The sequence below is a fragment of the Ahaetulla prasina genome, chromosome 1 (genome assembly GCF_028640845.1).
Source record: "Ahaetulla prasina isolate Xishuangbanna chromosome 1, ASM2864084v1, whole genome shotgun sequence".
Lineage (NCBI taxonomy): Eukaryota > Metazoa > Chordata > Lepidosauria > Squamata > Colubridae > Ahaetulla > Ahaetulla prasina.
The window spans coordinates 244,798,932-244,812,821 of record NC_080539.1 but is presented as its reverse complement, the minus strand read 5'-3'; the positions used below and the strand labels follow the sequence as shown (position 1 = coordinate 244,812,821).

Sequence of the window (13,890 nt, the reverse complement as noted above, 5' to 3'; positions counted from 1 at the left end):
CAAATATTTATTTGTTATGCTTACTTGGAAACAATTTTGAAAACTGATGAACAAAATTGACCAGCTGTTGCTCAATGTGATACATATATTTGGTATTTCTTGTGGAAAAACAACCCCAAGGCTGTTGCTTACCCAGTGCAGGGGTTATTCTGGTATCTTGGAGCTGTGTAGGAGAAAGGAGAAATGTTCTTGTCTACAAAAGACCCAAAACCAAGCCGGAAATTGCTGGTGAGCTTTCCCATTTCTTCAGCCAGCTTAGTTCCCAAGTTCCTAATGGTGTCCAGATCATCCTTCATGGAGAGGGAGAGATCCATCAGATAATACAGATCTACGGGATAATCCTCTACCTGTCGAACCTGCACGTGGAAAGAGGCTGGGTCACCTGTGGAGGCAGATCATTGTCAAGTTAATAAGCAAAAGGGACAGGTTTTAGTTTGGTCTCAGTTTGGCGCAGCCCCTAAAACAGTGAATGGCGAACCTTTTTTACTTTGGGTGCCGAAAGCGTGTGCACGTGTGACCCATGATGCAATGTCCTTCCCGGCCCAGTTTTTATGCTAGCAGGCCTCCCTGAACCCTCCTGGAACCCTCCTGGAACCAAAAACGGGCTTGGTGGGGGTGCCGCACATACTCCATCCCCCGTTTTTGTGCTAGCAGGCCTCCCTGAAGTGTCCTGAAACCAAAACGCATGCATCTCCCGAAAATCAGCTGGCCAGGGGGAGGCCCTGGGCATGCGCAATGGACCCGACCTGGGCGTCAGCTCGCATTCCCACAGAGATGCCTCCACATGCCATCTTTGGCACGTGTGCGATAGGTTTCCATCACAGCTCTAAAACATCCCCATCGCCAGAAATAGCCACAGTACCCTGGCTAAAATGTGAACACTTCTGCACAAAGTTTCCTGTTGCAGCATGGACACATGGGCAAAATGTAGGCTGCTTTCTTTCTTTTATATGAATCGCATGTCAGTCATTCCTTCAGTTAAGGCTGCCAAAAGGGCAGCTTTCAAATGGTGGGAAAGTGAGAATAAATGGTGAAAATAAAGAATGAAAGCAGAAGACATTCCTCAGGCATTTTTTGCTGAAAACTTCTATAGCTGGGCTGTGGTAGACCTAGGCAGCAATTCTTTATCTAAGGTTCACACAGATTAAGGAAGCAGTGACAATCCTCTGGAATGCTAGCATGTTAAATGCAGCCAGTCTCCTACACATTTATATGCAAAACACCAATCTCTGCAGGAAGAAGATGTGTTCACACAGAAGCCTCTACTCCTTTGCTATCACTGATTGGATGAAGATACACACAAAGGCCTCTTTCTGACAAACGTTCAAGCTCTCTGAGTGGAGATATTAGGGCACAGATTATATATATACATTAGGGATGCTCCAACTGATGGGTGTTATGGACCAGGAAGGCAAATAGAATAGAATAACAGAGTTGGAAGGGACCTTGGAGGTCTTCTAGTCCAACCCCCTGCTTAGGCAGGAAACCTTATCCCACTTCAGACAAATGGTTATCTAATTTCTTCTTTAAAATTTCCAGTGTTGGAGCATTTACAACTTCTGGAGGCAAGTTGTTCCACTGATTAATTGTTCTAACTGTCAGGAAAATAACTGAGGTTTGTTTTGCACTACCAGCCCAATGGCCTTGTCCAAAGGTTCAAACAGGAGGATGGGGAATTATATCAACCTAACAATATGTATTAGTCATGTTAAACACCACAGCTGGCTCCACAAGTAAAATTTTAATGCAAAAATACAGCCTGGGATTTAAAACAGCAGACAACTCCCTAAGACATTAATTTGCTGCTGAATTGCAATTTTAATATAATCAAACGAGAAAATTTTTTTACAGAGACACTGATCACTAAACCTACTTTAAATCTGAATTAATATCCAGCCCTGATAACATTATTATTCCAGGATGCCACTGAAAGGCCAAGATCGCCCCTTGCCCCAAAGAAGACTATGAACTCCTCCTAAATCAAAAGCAGTTTCAAGCGCAAACAATTCACACCCACAGCCTAATTAGTCACCTATTTCTGGGGGAGACAAAAATTCAGAATAGCAAGAAGGAAGTCAACATCCTTACACAGCAATGCATATTCTGCTGGCTTTGTAAAATATGACTTATATTAAGAGCTGTTTCGAAACAGGAACTTGGCTTGGAAACCTCAATTCCATCCTACTGCAGCTTGTATTATGAAGCCCAGGAATAAAGATGCAGCAGTAAAAATAATTTTGTCTAAGTAACAGCTGCGCAACCCAAGCGTGTAGCTCTGAGATTATGGTGTTTACAGTTGTAATCCTCCTTCTGTTCAGAAACCAGGACAAAGAGCTTTCACGTACTCGGGATGACATTTTTTTTCAGAATTTTCCATCGATAAATGGTTATGGAGTTTTTCAAGGCCTTCCCAGACAAAAACAAAATAAAGCAAACAAAACAGGAAAACCAATTCCATAACTAAAGCCATCCCTGATAGCTCTAGCAGAACTGTTCTCTCCTTAAAGTATGCAAAGCTTTTGTAAATAAGATTCAAAATGACAGAAATATTTCAGTTATGCCCTGCACAGTTAACAAGAACAACAAGAAACAAAGTGTTTTTTCCATGCATACATATTTCCAGTTAATGATGACATTGGAAGGAAGGTGGGAGAGACAGAGAAAAAGACCAGACATAATTTTAATTATTAATTAATTAATATTTTAATTAATTGTTTTAATAAATAATTTTAAAATAATTATTGAATTGTTACTCCAGTAACTAAAGCCAACTAGGGCTCTATAGACAGAATTTGAAAGGGAAGGAGGAAACAGAAGGAAAGGGACTAAATGAAAGATATGGGTGAAGAATTCATGGAAGGAACAGATAAAGAAGGTCAAGAAAAGGAGGGAGAGAATGGCAAAGAAGAAGGTTACAAGGTCAAGGGGTGGGGTTACTTTAGGCTTGAAGTGATGTTTCCTTATGAATGCCCTTCGTTTTCCCTACAACTGAAAACCAGTGCAAATTTTGATCAAGGTTTCTCACTAGCACAACCAACAAATTAGTCACTGCAACATTTAGGAAGACACGGAATGTGAAGTGTTTCTGCAGCTATACTTTCTCTAAATTCCACATTTTGTGACTTCTGCTTGATTTCACTGGGTTTTCTGCTAGGAACATAATCCTCTCATTCTGCCCGTATAAGAATTTCACTTGCTGCCTAAAGATTCAGGAAGCAGAAATGATTGATGTGACAGGGAGTTCAGCTGAACAAAAAGCTGTTTTCTCCCATTCGGCACCGTGAGTTTGTTCCCGTTGGACAATTGTTTTGTCTTCGCAAATGTATTCTCCAGGAAAATCAGCATGCATCACGCAGAGGCTGATTCCGATTGTGTGAATTTACTGTGAATCAAATGTGAATCTCTATTAATAGAGAGATATAAAATATGGGTTTAAATCTATCTTGAATATTTTAGCCTTATTATGAATCCCTTTGTTGTCACATCTACTTTAGGAGCACCCTTATTCAGACGATGAACAGGGAAAAATAACTGATCATAACAACTTCTAACTTTTGAAGAACATATAACCATAACTTGGAAGTATAGTTCTTGAATGTACAGATTTAGACAAGTGAGACTTAGAGGTGACAAAAATTTAACAGGTTTATTGACTAAATGGCTGCCAAAAAAAAACAAAAACCCCTCAGCTAAAACCTTGGGGAAGTTATTGCTGTCCTGTGAGTTTCTGAGATTCAGTTTGGTATCAATGCATAAGCATGCATTTGACACGAAACAAAATCACTCCAAGCAGTTTACAGGTACTTGACTTACGACCACAATTGAGGCCAAAATTTCTGTTGCCAAGCAAGACAGTTGTTAAGTGAATTTTTTGCCCCATTTTACGACCTTTCTTGCCACAATTGTTAAGTGAATCACTGCAGTTGTTTTAAGTTAGTAACATGGTTGTTGAGTGAAGTTGACAGTTGATTTTGCTTGTCAGAAGGTGATCATACGAACCTGGGACACTGTAAATGCATGCCAGTTGCCAAGTGTCTGAATTTTGACCACAGGACCATGAGGATGTTGCAATAGTCTTAATTGTGAAAAGCAGTCATAGGTTATTCTATTCAGTGCCATTGTAATTTTGAATGATCACTAAATGAATGGTTGCAAGTTGATGACTACTTGTATTTTTTTCATCTATTGCAAACGTGGATAAAGGATGTCCTTCCAGATTTTGTGGAAAGGTAAGCTTCCCTTGACTCTGGACAGCCTGTCTAGTAGTTAAGGCTGATGGGGGGTTGCAATCTAACAATATCTGGAGGCCTTCACGTTGCCCACCCTTGAGTTGGAGCTGAAAGGGTTAAAACACTATCTTTATTAATAGTGCTATGAATAAATGCATGAGAAATCACCGTGAAAGATAAAAATTGCCTACCACTGCCCAGAAAGCTTTTTAAAGCCTGATATAAAATTGTTGTATTGATATGAAAATCCAAGGTATTTATACTTGTAGTGGGAAAGAAAAAAACCTCAAATGGCTTTGGGGGTTTATGCTAAGCTAGGTTTAACCCTGTTAAAAGTTCTCGATAGATACACAAGGAGGGGGCATCATATGAACTTGAACTAGAAAAATAACAAATGGCTCACCCCATATTACATGCTTATTTGCAGAAAGAGAGGAACACAAGGCAGAAAAACATTCATTCTGTCTCTCATTTGATTGAATTGTTCTACAACACAAGCATTCCGTACAAAATTGTTCAATGAATTCAAATTTTATTTTGACCTTTCACTACATTACAAAGTGCTTTTGAGAAATTATGAAAATGAAAGGCCAAATATCTATAGGCCAATGTTGAAAATCAACCGAGGTCTCTTTTCTGCAAATTAATTCCACAGTAAAATCTCCAACTTTTGTACTCTAATTTCCAACTTGGCAGGCAACTAATTACAGGGGGATCTCTAGTTTCTAGATCAGAACTTCAAGATTCATAATGGCAAAATAATGAAAACACTTCTGTTGTTTGGAGCAATACAGGGAAGATATTTCTCATGATCGGAGGGTGGGAATCCACAATTTCTAGAAGTGAGTGATTTACGAACTGTAGGTTTCTTCCAATTTTGATCTCTTTGAAGATTGAATATTCGAAGTTCAAAAAGCAAGTTGAATAACATTGTAAAACAGTTGTCTCACCATAGTCTATTCATTTATTTAGTTATATATTACAACGATTTGTATGCAGTCTACCAGTGGTCTGCCAGAAAATAAGCCAGGAGTGAGGAAAATTATCAAGAGAACTCTATCTTTACAATGGCTTACAAAAAACTTAGATTAGTTGGCCTAACTTAGATCGCATCTTTTTAGCTAGGCAAATATTATCAATTTGCTCCATAATGGTTGGAAAGCCAGTACAGGTATTCCACTTATGATTGGTCATTTAGCAACCATTCAAAATTATGATGGACCTTGGGATGACTTATGACCCAGGTTTGAAGTTTTGATGGTCACACAGACACCCCACAGTCACATGACCAAACTTTGGGCACTCAGCAACATGGCTGTATGTACGGCCATTTTGCAGCATCTCACAGTTATGGGGCACCAAGTGGATCCTGATTAAGAATCTTTCAGTGCAAGCTTCAGAATTAAAACACAAACTGTGCTTGCTGAATACCAGCACTAGACAATGTAAATAGAAGAAGAATGAGGAGCACACACAAGGCAGAACTTGCTCCCTTAATACCAAACTCTCCAACATTCTTCCCTTGTCTCAAAAGAGTGGAGAACCTGGGCTTCCAGATGTTGCTGAACATTAACTCCTAGTATAAAATAAAGGATGAGAAACACTCGGTAACACTCACCAGGCCGCAGATTCAGGGAGATCTTTTGAGGCATTATTTGGATCACATCAGGATTAGTCCCACTAGAGCTCTTACTGCTTAGTGGAAGGTTTTTTACTATATTAACACTGCTTTTTGTACTCTCAAAATGCCCTGCACAACCATTGGCGATGAGATTCTCAATGAAGTCACACCTTGAAGTAATGGATTTTTTGTTGCCAAATTCCTGTAAGAGAAGAGAAGAATGAAGAAAACATACATCAGTTTGCCCAAGGACTAATGCAAAGCAAAGTTACCAAGGGAGTAATTTCTTTCTTGCATATTTCAGTGTGATTATTTTACAAAGGGATCATATCAGGAAACTTTTCAATATATTCCCTGTTCATCTTAGAACTGTCCTACAGATCAGAGTGAAATGCAGTGATTAGCTTGGTTGGGGATTGCAACAGTAATAAAACTTAGACTTATATACTGCTTCAAAGTATATAAGGTAGCACCCTCTAAGCAGTTTACAAAGTCAACATATTGCCCCCAACAATCTGGGTCCTCATTTTACCCACCTCAGAAGAATGGAAGGCTGAGTCAATCTTGATCTGGTCAGGATTGAACTGCTGGCAGTCTGCAGAATTAGCCTGCAATACTGCATTCTAACCACTATGTTACCACGGCTTATTGGGATAAGGGGACGAGTGGGATTAAAGAGCAACTAGGAAGAAAAGTTCCTTATTTATATTCAGGTGAATATAAATGAAAGACTCATGAAAGAATATAGTCCAAAATGTATAGAGTTAAATCCTTTTGTGTGTCCTTGTCCTTACTATCTCTCAGTAACTTCCCCCATCACCTACTTCCTCTGGGACAAAAAAAAAAAGAGCTATGCACTTTTTCAAAAGTATTTTTTGCATATAAATCATTAGGTAAGTTTCTGGCACAGAAACAGGAGAACTATATTTGTAAGCAAACCCAAACACAACCCACAAATGTGAGATTGCTTTTTTTGAGAGAAAGGCCAAGAGAAGCCAACAAGATCCTATTAACAAGAGACAAAAAATATCAACTGCTCTTTCTCCCTACTTCAAACTACAGCTGAAGACTGTGGACTGTGCTATCAAGGAGAAAAGGGAATTAACTTGAACATCATTAATATGTTAGCAAAATGAGAGAATAGAATAGAATAGAGTAGAGTAGAGTAGAGTAGAGTAGAGCAGAGCAGAGCAGAACAGAACAGAACAGAACAGAACAGAACAGAACAGAACAGAACAGAATAGAATAGAACAGAATAGAATAGAATAGAATTTTTATTGGCCAAGTGTGACTGGACACACAAAGAATTTGTCTTGGTGCATACCCTCTCAGTGTACATAAAATAAAAGATATGTTCATCAAGAATTCTAAGGTACAACACTTAATGATAGTCATAGGGTACAAATAAGCAATCAGGAAACAATATCAATATAAATCATAAGGATACAAGCAACAAAGTTACAATCATACAGTCGTAAGTGGAAGGAGATGGGTGATGGGAACGATGAGAAGATGAGAATATTAATAGTAGTGCAGACTTAGTAACTAGTTTGACAGTGTTGAGGGAATTATTTGTTTAGCAGAGTGATGGCGTTCTTGTATCTAGTTGTTCTGGTGTGCAGTGCTCTGTAGCGTCGTTTTGAGGGTAGGAGTTGAAACAGTTTATGTCCAGGATGTGAGGGGTCTGTATTGCTCCTGAGAGTTCACTGGCAACTAGTGCACCTTGCTGAGCTTCCTCTTCCTCTTCCCGAGCTTCCCTTTCTATTCCTATTATATAGGAATGATCTGTGAAAATGCTTTCCTGACTACAGCTGACTGCTTTTTGAGTCTAGGACAACCACTAAGTTGCGCATCAGGGGCTGAAGGACATGATTGCTATACCTTCCAAGCGCAAATTGTTCTTGAGAAAGTCAGTCAGACATTGCCAATCTTGATTTCTCATAAGCAAAATCAGATATGGTACTTGTAATAACATCTTGCATCATTCCCGCCTATGTTATTGTTAGCCCCACTAGGTAGATCAGGTGAAAAAAACCAACTCTACAGAAAGTCTAAATTTACTTTTGTTTATTTTCTTAAGAAGTCACAAAATGTGGAATTCAATATATGTTTCAATAACCAAGGATTAGTTGTGCTAATGCTTAAGACTATGACCTTGGCCACCTGCTCTATAGATCCATATCCCTTAACTAAAGCTGCTCATATAAGTGGGTTCTGGACCTACTGGTGAATTTCTCCTTCTTTTAAGGGGTTATTCGTCCATTTCTTAAGGAAGCGTTGGTTCGCCCTCTTATTAAAAAAACATTGATGGATCCCACCATGCTGGACAATTTTCACCCACTATCTAGAATGCTTTTTTAAAAATAAATAAATTAGTTTTTAATGATGTGTTTTCATTGTGGACTACCCAGAGTCATATTCTGTGAGATGGGCAGCTACATAAATGTACTATGTACATGTATAGCGATAGCATTTAGACTTAACGTATTTTTGGAGTATAAGACACACCTTTCCCCCCCCCCAAAAAAAGAGGGTGAAAATCTGTGTGTCTTATACTCCAAATGTAGCCCCGCCAAGCTTCTCTCATGTTTCAGAGGCTGAAAAAAGCATCAGTAACGAAGCTTCAGAAAAGAAGCCCCCAAACAGACCTTCAGAGGCTTTTTTCTGAAGCTGTTTCAGAGGCTTTCAGAGGCATAAAAAAGATTTTTTCTGAAACAGAGTTTCAGAAGCTTCAGAGGCAGGGAAAAAAAGCAAAAAAAAAAAAAAGCAAGGCAAAGAGCTCACAACCAAGGAACCTGTTGCTAAAATTCACCTCTAGGAACAGCTGATTGGGGGTATTCCAGGAGGCTGATCTACCTGCCAATCAGCTTTTTTCTTATTTTCCTCCCCAAAAATTAAGGTGCATCTTATACTCCATAAAATACAGTATATACCGCCCATGGTTTTTTACAGGATACGCTGGGTGGTTTAGAACAGGGGTCTTCAACCGTAAGAGTTGTAAGGCTGGCTGGCTGGGGAATTCTGGGAGTTGAAGTCTGCCAGGCTTAAAGTTGCCACAGTTGGAGACCTCTGGTTTAGAATGTAGAAGCATTATTTGCATATTGACCCCAATAGTCGGGGTCTTCATTTTACTGACCTCAGAAGGAGGGAAGGCTGAGTCAATCTTGAGTCCTGTCAGGATGGAAATTCAGATTGCTGGCAGAGTCTGCCTGCAATACTGCACTTAACCAGGACTCCAAATACAAATAAATCTCCCTCAAGAGAATGTTCCTTACACTTTATAGTTATCCAACTGCTGGATTCAAGAATGGCTTGGGAAGGCACTCCACTGAGTTCTTCAGAGCCAGAGAAAATATTCCCTCCCAGGGAAGCATTGACTATTGTCTAGTCCAGGAGTCTCCAACCTTGGTCCTTTTAAGACTTGTGGACTTCAACTCCCAGAGTCCCACAGCCAGCAAAGCTGAAGTCCACAAGTCTTAAAGGGACCAAAGTTGGAGACCCCTGGTCTAGTCTCAGTTTCTCACAGTCATCATAGAAACTTGTAGGAGCTAAGAGGGGCATGGTTCATGCCTGCAGGGGACACCAATCATACTAGGGAACACTCTCCTACGTTAGAATCTGAAATATTGTGCTTCAATGGCTCATTCTTTAATATGCAGGACCAACTGATGGGGAGAAGGAGAAGATCTGCTCTATTCTTACTTACAGGGCCGATAGGATTCATTTCTATGTAAATGCCCTGGAAGATGTTGTCCATTAGTTAAAAAGTGAAATGTCATCAGTATTTTAAAGATGCTCAGTTGCACATTCCACCCTAATGTCTATGGAGATTTTAAGTCATTCTGGTCATGGTTGTCCCACAGGTACTTTTTCAAAAGGCAATTGGACTTCCTTTGTTTTTCCTTGAAGACGTTTTGTTTCTCAACCAAGAAGCTTCTTCAGTTCTGAAGAAAAAGCCTCTTGGATGAGAAGCAAAATGCCTTCAAGGAAAAACAAGAAAGTCCAATTGCCTTTTGAAAAAGCACCTTTGAGGACCATCATGACCTGGATGATTGAGAATTTCCATAGGCATATTGGAGTTCTAGGGCACTTTGGAGTCCATTCCAAACAGGTGGTTTAAAGTAAGCAGGAGTGCAACAGAAGCATCTGTCTGAAGCAGGGGTCTCCAACCTTAGCAACTTTAAGATTTGTGGACTTCAACTCCCAGAATTCTGGGGGTTAAATTTATTTATTTATTTATTTAAATTTTTATACCGCCCTTCTCCTGAAGGACTCAGGGCGGTGTACAGCCAAAGTTAAAACAGTTAAATATACAAAATTAAAATATCAAATTAAAATACATATTCAATAATGGCCAAATTAAAACCGTCAAATTAACCCAGCCTAAAATACCCCATATAAAATTACTCAAAATTAAAAATTTGAAAAATTTAAAAAATCTAAAAAATCAGGCCAGTCCCGCTTGGGAGTCTACAAGTCTTAAAGTTGCCAAGGTTGGAGACCCCTGGTCTGAAGCACTTTAAACCAGCTGTGATTTTTGCAGCAATCATGCTAAAGAACGTCTCTGGAATCAGTTCTGAAGTGCTGCAAAGCTCTAAATATCCAATCATATTTAGCACTACATGTAACCCTCACACGCCGAAGAATCACCTTGTTAATATCGGAGATGAAGCAAAACAGTCCAGTTGCCCTTTTAAAAAGCACTTTTGGGAATTCTACCCTGAGTTCAGACAACGACGCTGTAGAATGATGCTCTTGATTTGGTGTTTTGCTGAGGCATGGAGAGGATGAACCACCTGAAGATGAATCTCAGCAAGATGAAATGCCTTTTTCTGCAGAATGGCTCTCGTTCTGCTCTGGTGCTACCTATTGGATGAATTGCCATTTCCACTGGAAGAGCATGGATTGGGGTTCTCCTAGATCATGGATGTCAAACTTGCCACGTAATGTTGCCGGCATGTGATGTTTTTCCCTTTTACAGAGCTGGGGTGGGCCTGGCCCATGCGTGATGCATCTGGCCTGCAGGCCGCCAGTTTGACACCTCTGTCCTAAATTCCTGGTTCATAGACAGCAGGTAGCATTTGTGATTGATGGTCACTCTTGCTAGTTCTGGCTGCTTATTGGCTTTTTGTGCTAACTGCATTTTATTTAGCTATCTTATTTTGATTTTATTGCCCTTGGTATTGTTTTATGTTTTCTATACAATGCACTGCCCAGGATCATTTGAAGTCTGGTAGTCTAAAAATACAGATAGATAGGCAACTGAGTCATTGTGCAATGTTCTTTCATGCAATGCAGAAAATGCATGCAATTTCATGCAATCTAGAGCCCAGTTCAGCCTTGAAAAAGTACAAACTACTGTATGTTTTAATTAAGAATATATAAATATCAGACTGCCTGAAAATTTCCCACTGTAATTTCAACGTATCTCTATTTTGCCATCTTAGGAAAGGGTAGTTAAGAGAACCATCCACAGATACAATTCCTCATCTTTATTTTCCTATAGACCCTGGAGGTAACAGATTTGGTAGAGTTTTGAAGGTCATTGCACACCTCTTTTTTTATTTTAAACTTTAAGAGGCTCAACAACAAAGCATTTTTGACTTTATTCACATCACAAGAAGCAGAATATTTTGCAATCTGAAGAACCATGAAAGTAAAATAGCTCTACCAAATTTAGCTAATCCATAATATGAGCTAAAAGTGTACATTGCCTATTGATTTTTCCATCTATCTATAAATTACAAAGAGAGACAGGGCACCCATCAGACACTGGATGCTCCTTTCTATCTCTTCCAGCATAAAAAAAAAATTAACACAATAAGCACTGCTATAATCTCCACTCTTGAATTTTCTGATAGACTCATCATCTTATAAATAAAAATAATAAGCTCTAAAATTACTTATTTACTTTAATCATTTTTCTTGCAATGTCATTCCTTTTTTGCACATCTTAGCCTCAAGGGATAAATACAATGGTGGGATTCAGCCAGTTCGCACCACTTCGGGAGAACCGGTTATTAACTTTCTGAGCCGTTTGGCGAACTGGTTGTTGGAAGAAATCATTAAGGCAGAGAACCAGTTGTTAAATTATTTGAATCCCACCACTGGATATATATCCCAAAAGAATGTCATTGCCATATACCACATCTGTTTTTTTCTCTGAAACCAGAAATATAAGGGAAGCTTTCATCTCTTAAAAAAAAAAAAAGGCCTCGAGAATCAAGGATCTCAGATGAAGCCTGTTTTTCATCAAAATATCACCTAATTATTTCACGAAATACTGGTATAACCTGTTAGTGCCTAAGCTTCATAAGCTCATTAGCCTTTGTTAGAACTGGTTTTTTAAAAGCAGTCATGTCATTAGATCAAAATTATATTGATATAATCCTATTGGTAACTGGTAAATTGGTAAAATCATATAAGATACCATATTTCCCGGAAAATACGACCCTGTCTTATATTTTTTTGAACCCTGAAAGAAGCACTTGGCCTTATTGCCATGCGCTCAAAAGCCCGATTGGGCTTATTATCAGGCAATGTCTTAATTTGGTGGAAACAGGGTAATTGTATAACTATATTGGCAACTGTTCTTGAATAGCAATACCTAAAATTCCCTCTCCCATTTTCCTTTCTCCCCAAAAAGTGTTCCTTCTGAATTGTAGATTAAAGAGCATAAGAATCTCTGCATGTGCTGTAGAGGTAGTCCTCAACTTATGACCACAGTTGAGCCCAAAATTTATGTTGCTATAGTAAGTGAGAAATTTGTTAAGTGAATTTTGCCCCATTTTCCGATTGCCACATTTGTTAAGTGATCCCTGCAGCTGTTAAATTAGTCACACAGCTGTTAAGTGAACCTGGCTTCCCCCTTGACTTTGCTTGAGAGAAGGTCGCAAAAGGGGATCACATGACCTCAGGACACTGCAAGAGTCATAAAGGTGTATCAGTTGTCAAGCATAGGGGCCGTGGTAGCTCAGGCTGTAAGAAGCCTGTTATTAGAACACAGCAGCCTGCAATTACTGCAGGTTCAAGTCCCACCAGGCCCAAGGTTGACTCAGCCTTCCATCCTTTATAAGGTAGGTAAAATGAGGACCCAGATTGTTGGGGGCAATAAGTTGACTTTGTAAATATACAAATAGAATGAGACTGTTGCCTTATACACTGTAAGCTGCCCTGAGTCTTCGGAGAACGGCGGGATATAAATGTAAATTTAAAAAAAATCCGAATGTAAATCAGGTGACCATGGGGATGTTGCACTGATCATAAGTGCAAAAAATGGTCCTAAGTCACTTTTTTCAGTGCCGTTGTAACTTGGATGGTCACTAAATGAACTGTTGTCAGTCGAGGACTACCTGTATTATTAAACACCTAGCTTTTGAAAATCCTAAGCACGCCAAAAGGAGATTAGACTATGACTCTCTGACAACTTCATAAAGTCATATATTCTGATGCCACCATTTCAAATGAAACTTTTTGGAAAGCAGAGGAAATGAAAACCCATTACCCAGAAAGTTTTTCTCTCCTACAAATGAAAGGAAGATTAATTGATGCAGAATTCTGCCCCTGGGTTTGATATTTGCATTCAGTAACTTGGGGAAATTGTATCCTTAGAAACCTGGATGCTAGATGCGAATTTTAAAACCCAAACTTTATTCCACAGAAACCCAAACTTCAGGAAACATTTTTATGAATAAAAGTATATAATTTTGTGGGATACGGCATCTTAATTTTTCCCCTCCATAATGAACGTTTGAGTTAAAATGAGGTGAAGACATTTAGAATGTCTCCTACAACTGTTCATAGCTAGTATAAGATAGTCAACTTTTCCAGCCTAGCTCAAAAGCCTTGTTATTATTGGCAGTGGCATCATTCAAAGAAGATGTTTAAAGGAAAAATTACTGTAGGTTTCAGGAATTATTTCATATAAAACAGCCCTTTAAACCTCTAGTGAGGTATGAAAAGGCTTCACAATTGATTTGACCATGCTTCACCATGAACTAGTGATGATTGTCCCAAAAGAGCAGCCACAGCAATCTCTGT

The 13,890-nt window shown here is 39.1% G+C and overlaps 1 protein-coding gene across 1 annotated transcript in view; it reads right to left on the bottom strand.

Annotated features, from left to right (window-relative positions):
- ITGB5 (integrin subunit beta 5) overlaps nucleotides 1-13,890 on the bottom strand; it is an 85,696-nt gene that overhangs the window by 53,516 nt on the left and 18,290 nt on the right. The window contains exons 3-4 of the mRNA XM_058195105.1: nucleotides 5,848-6,052; nucleotides 133-382 (exon numbers count right to left, since the gene is read on the bottom strand). Coding sequence (XP_058051088.1) covers nucleotides 133-382; nucleotides 5,848-6,052 — 455 coding nt within the window. The remainder of the gene's footprint in view (nucleotides 1-132; nucleotides 383-5,847; nucleotides 6,053-13,890) is intronic.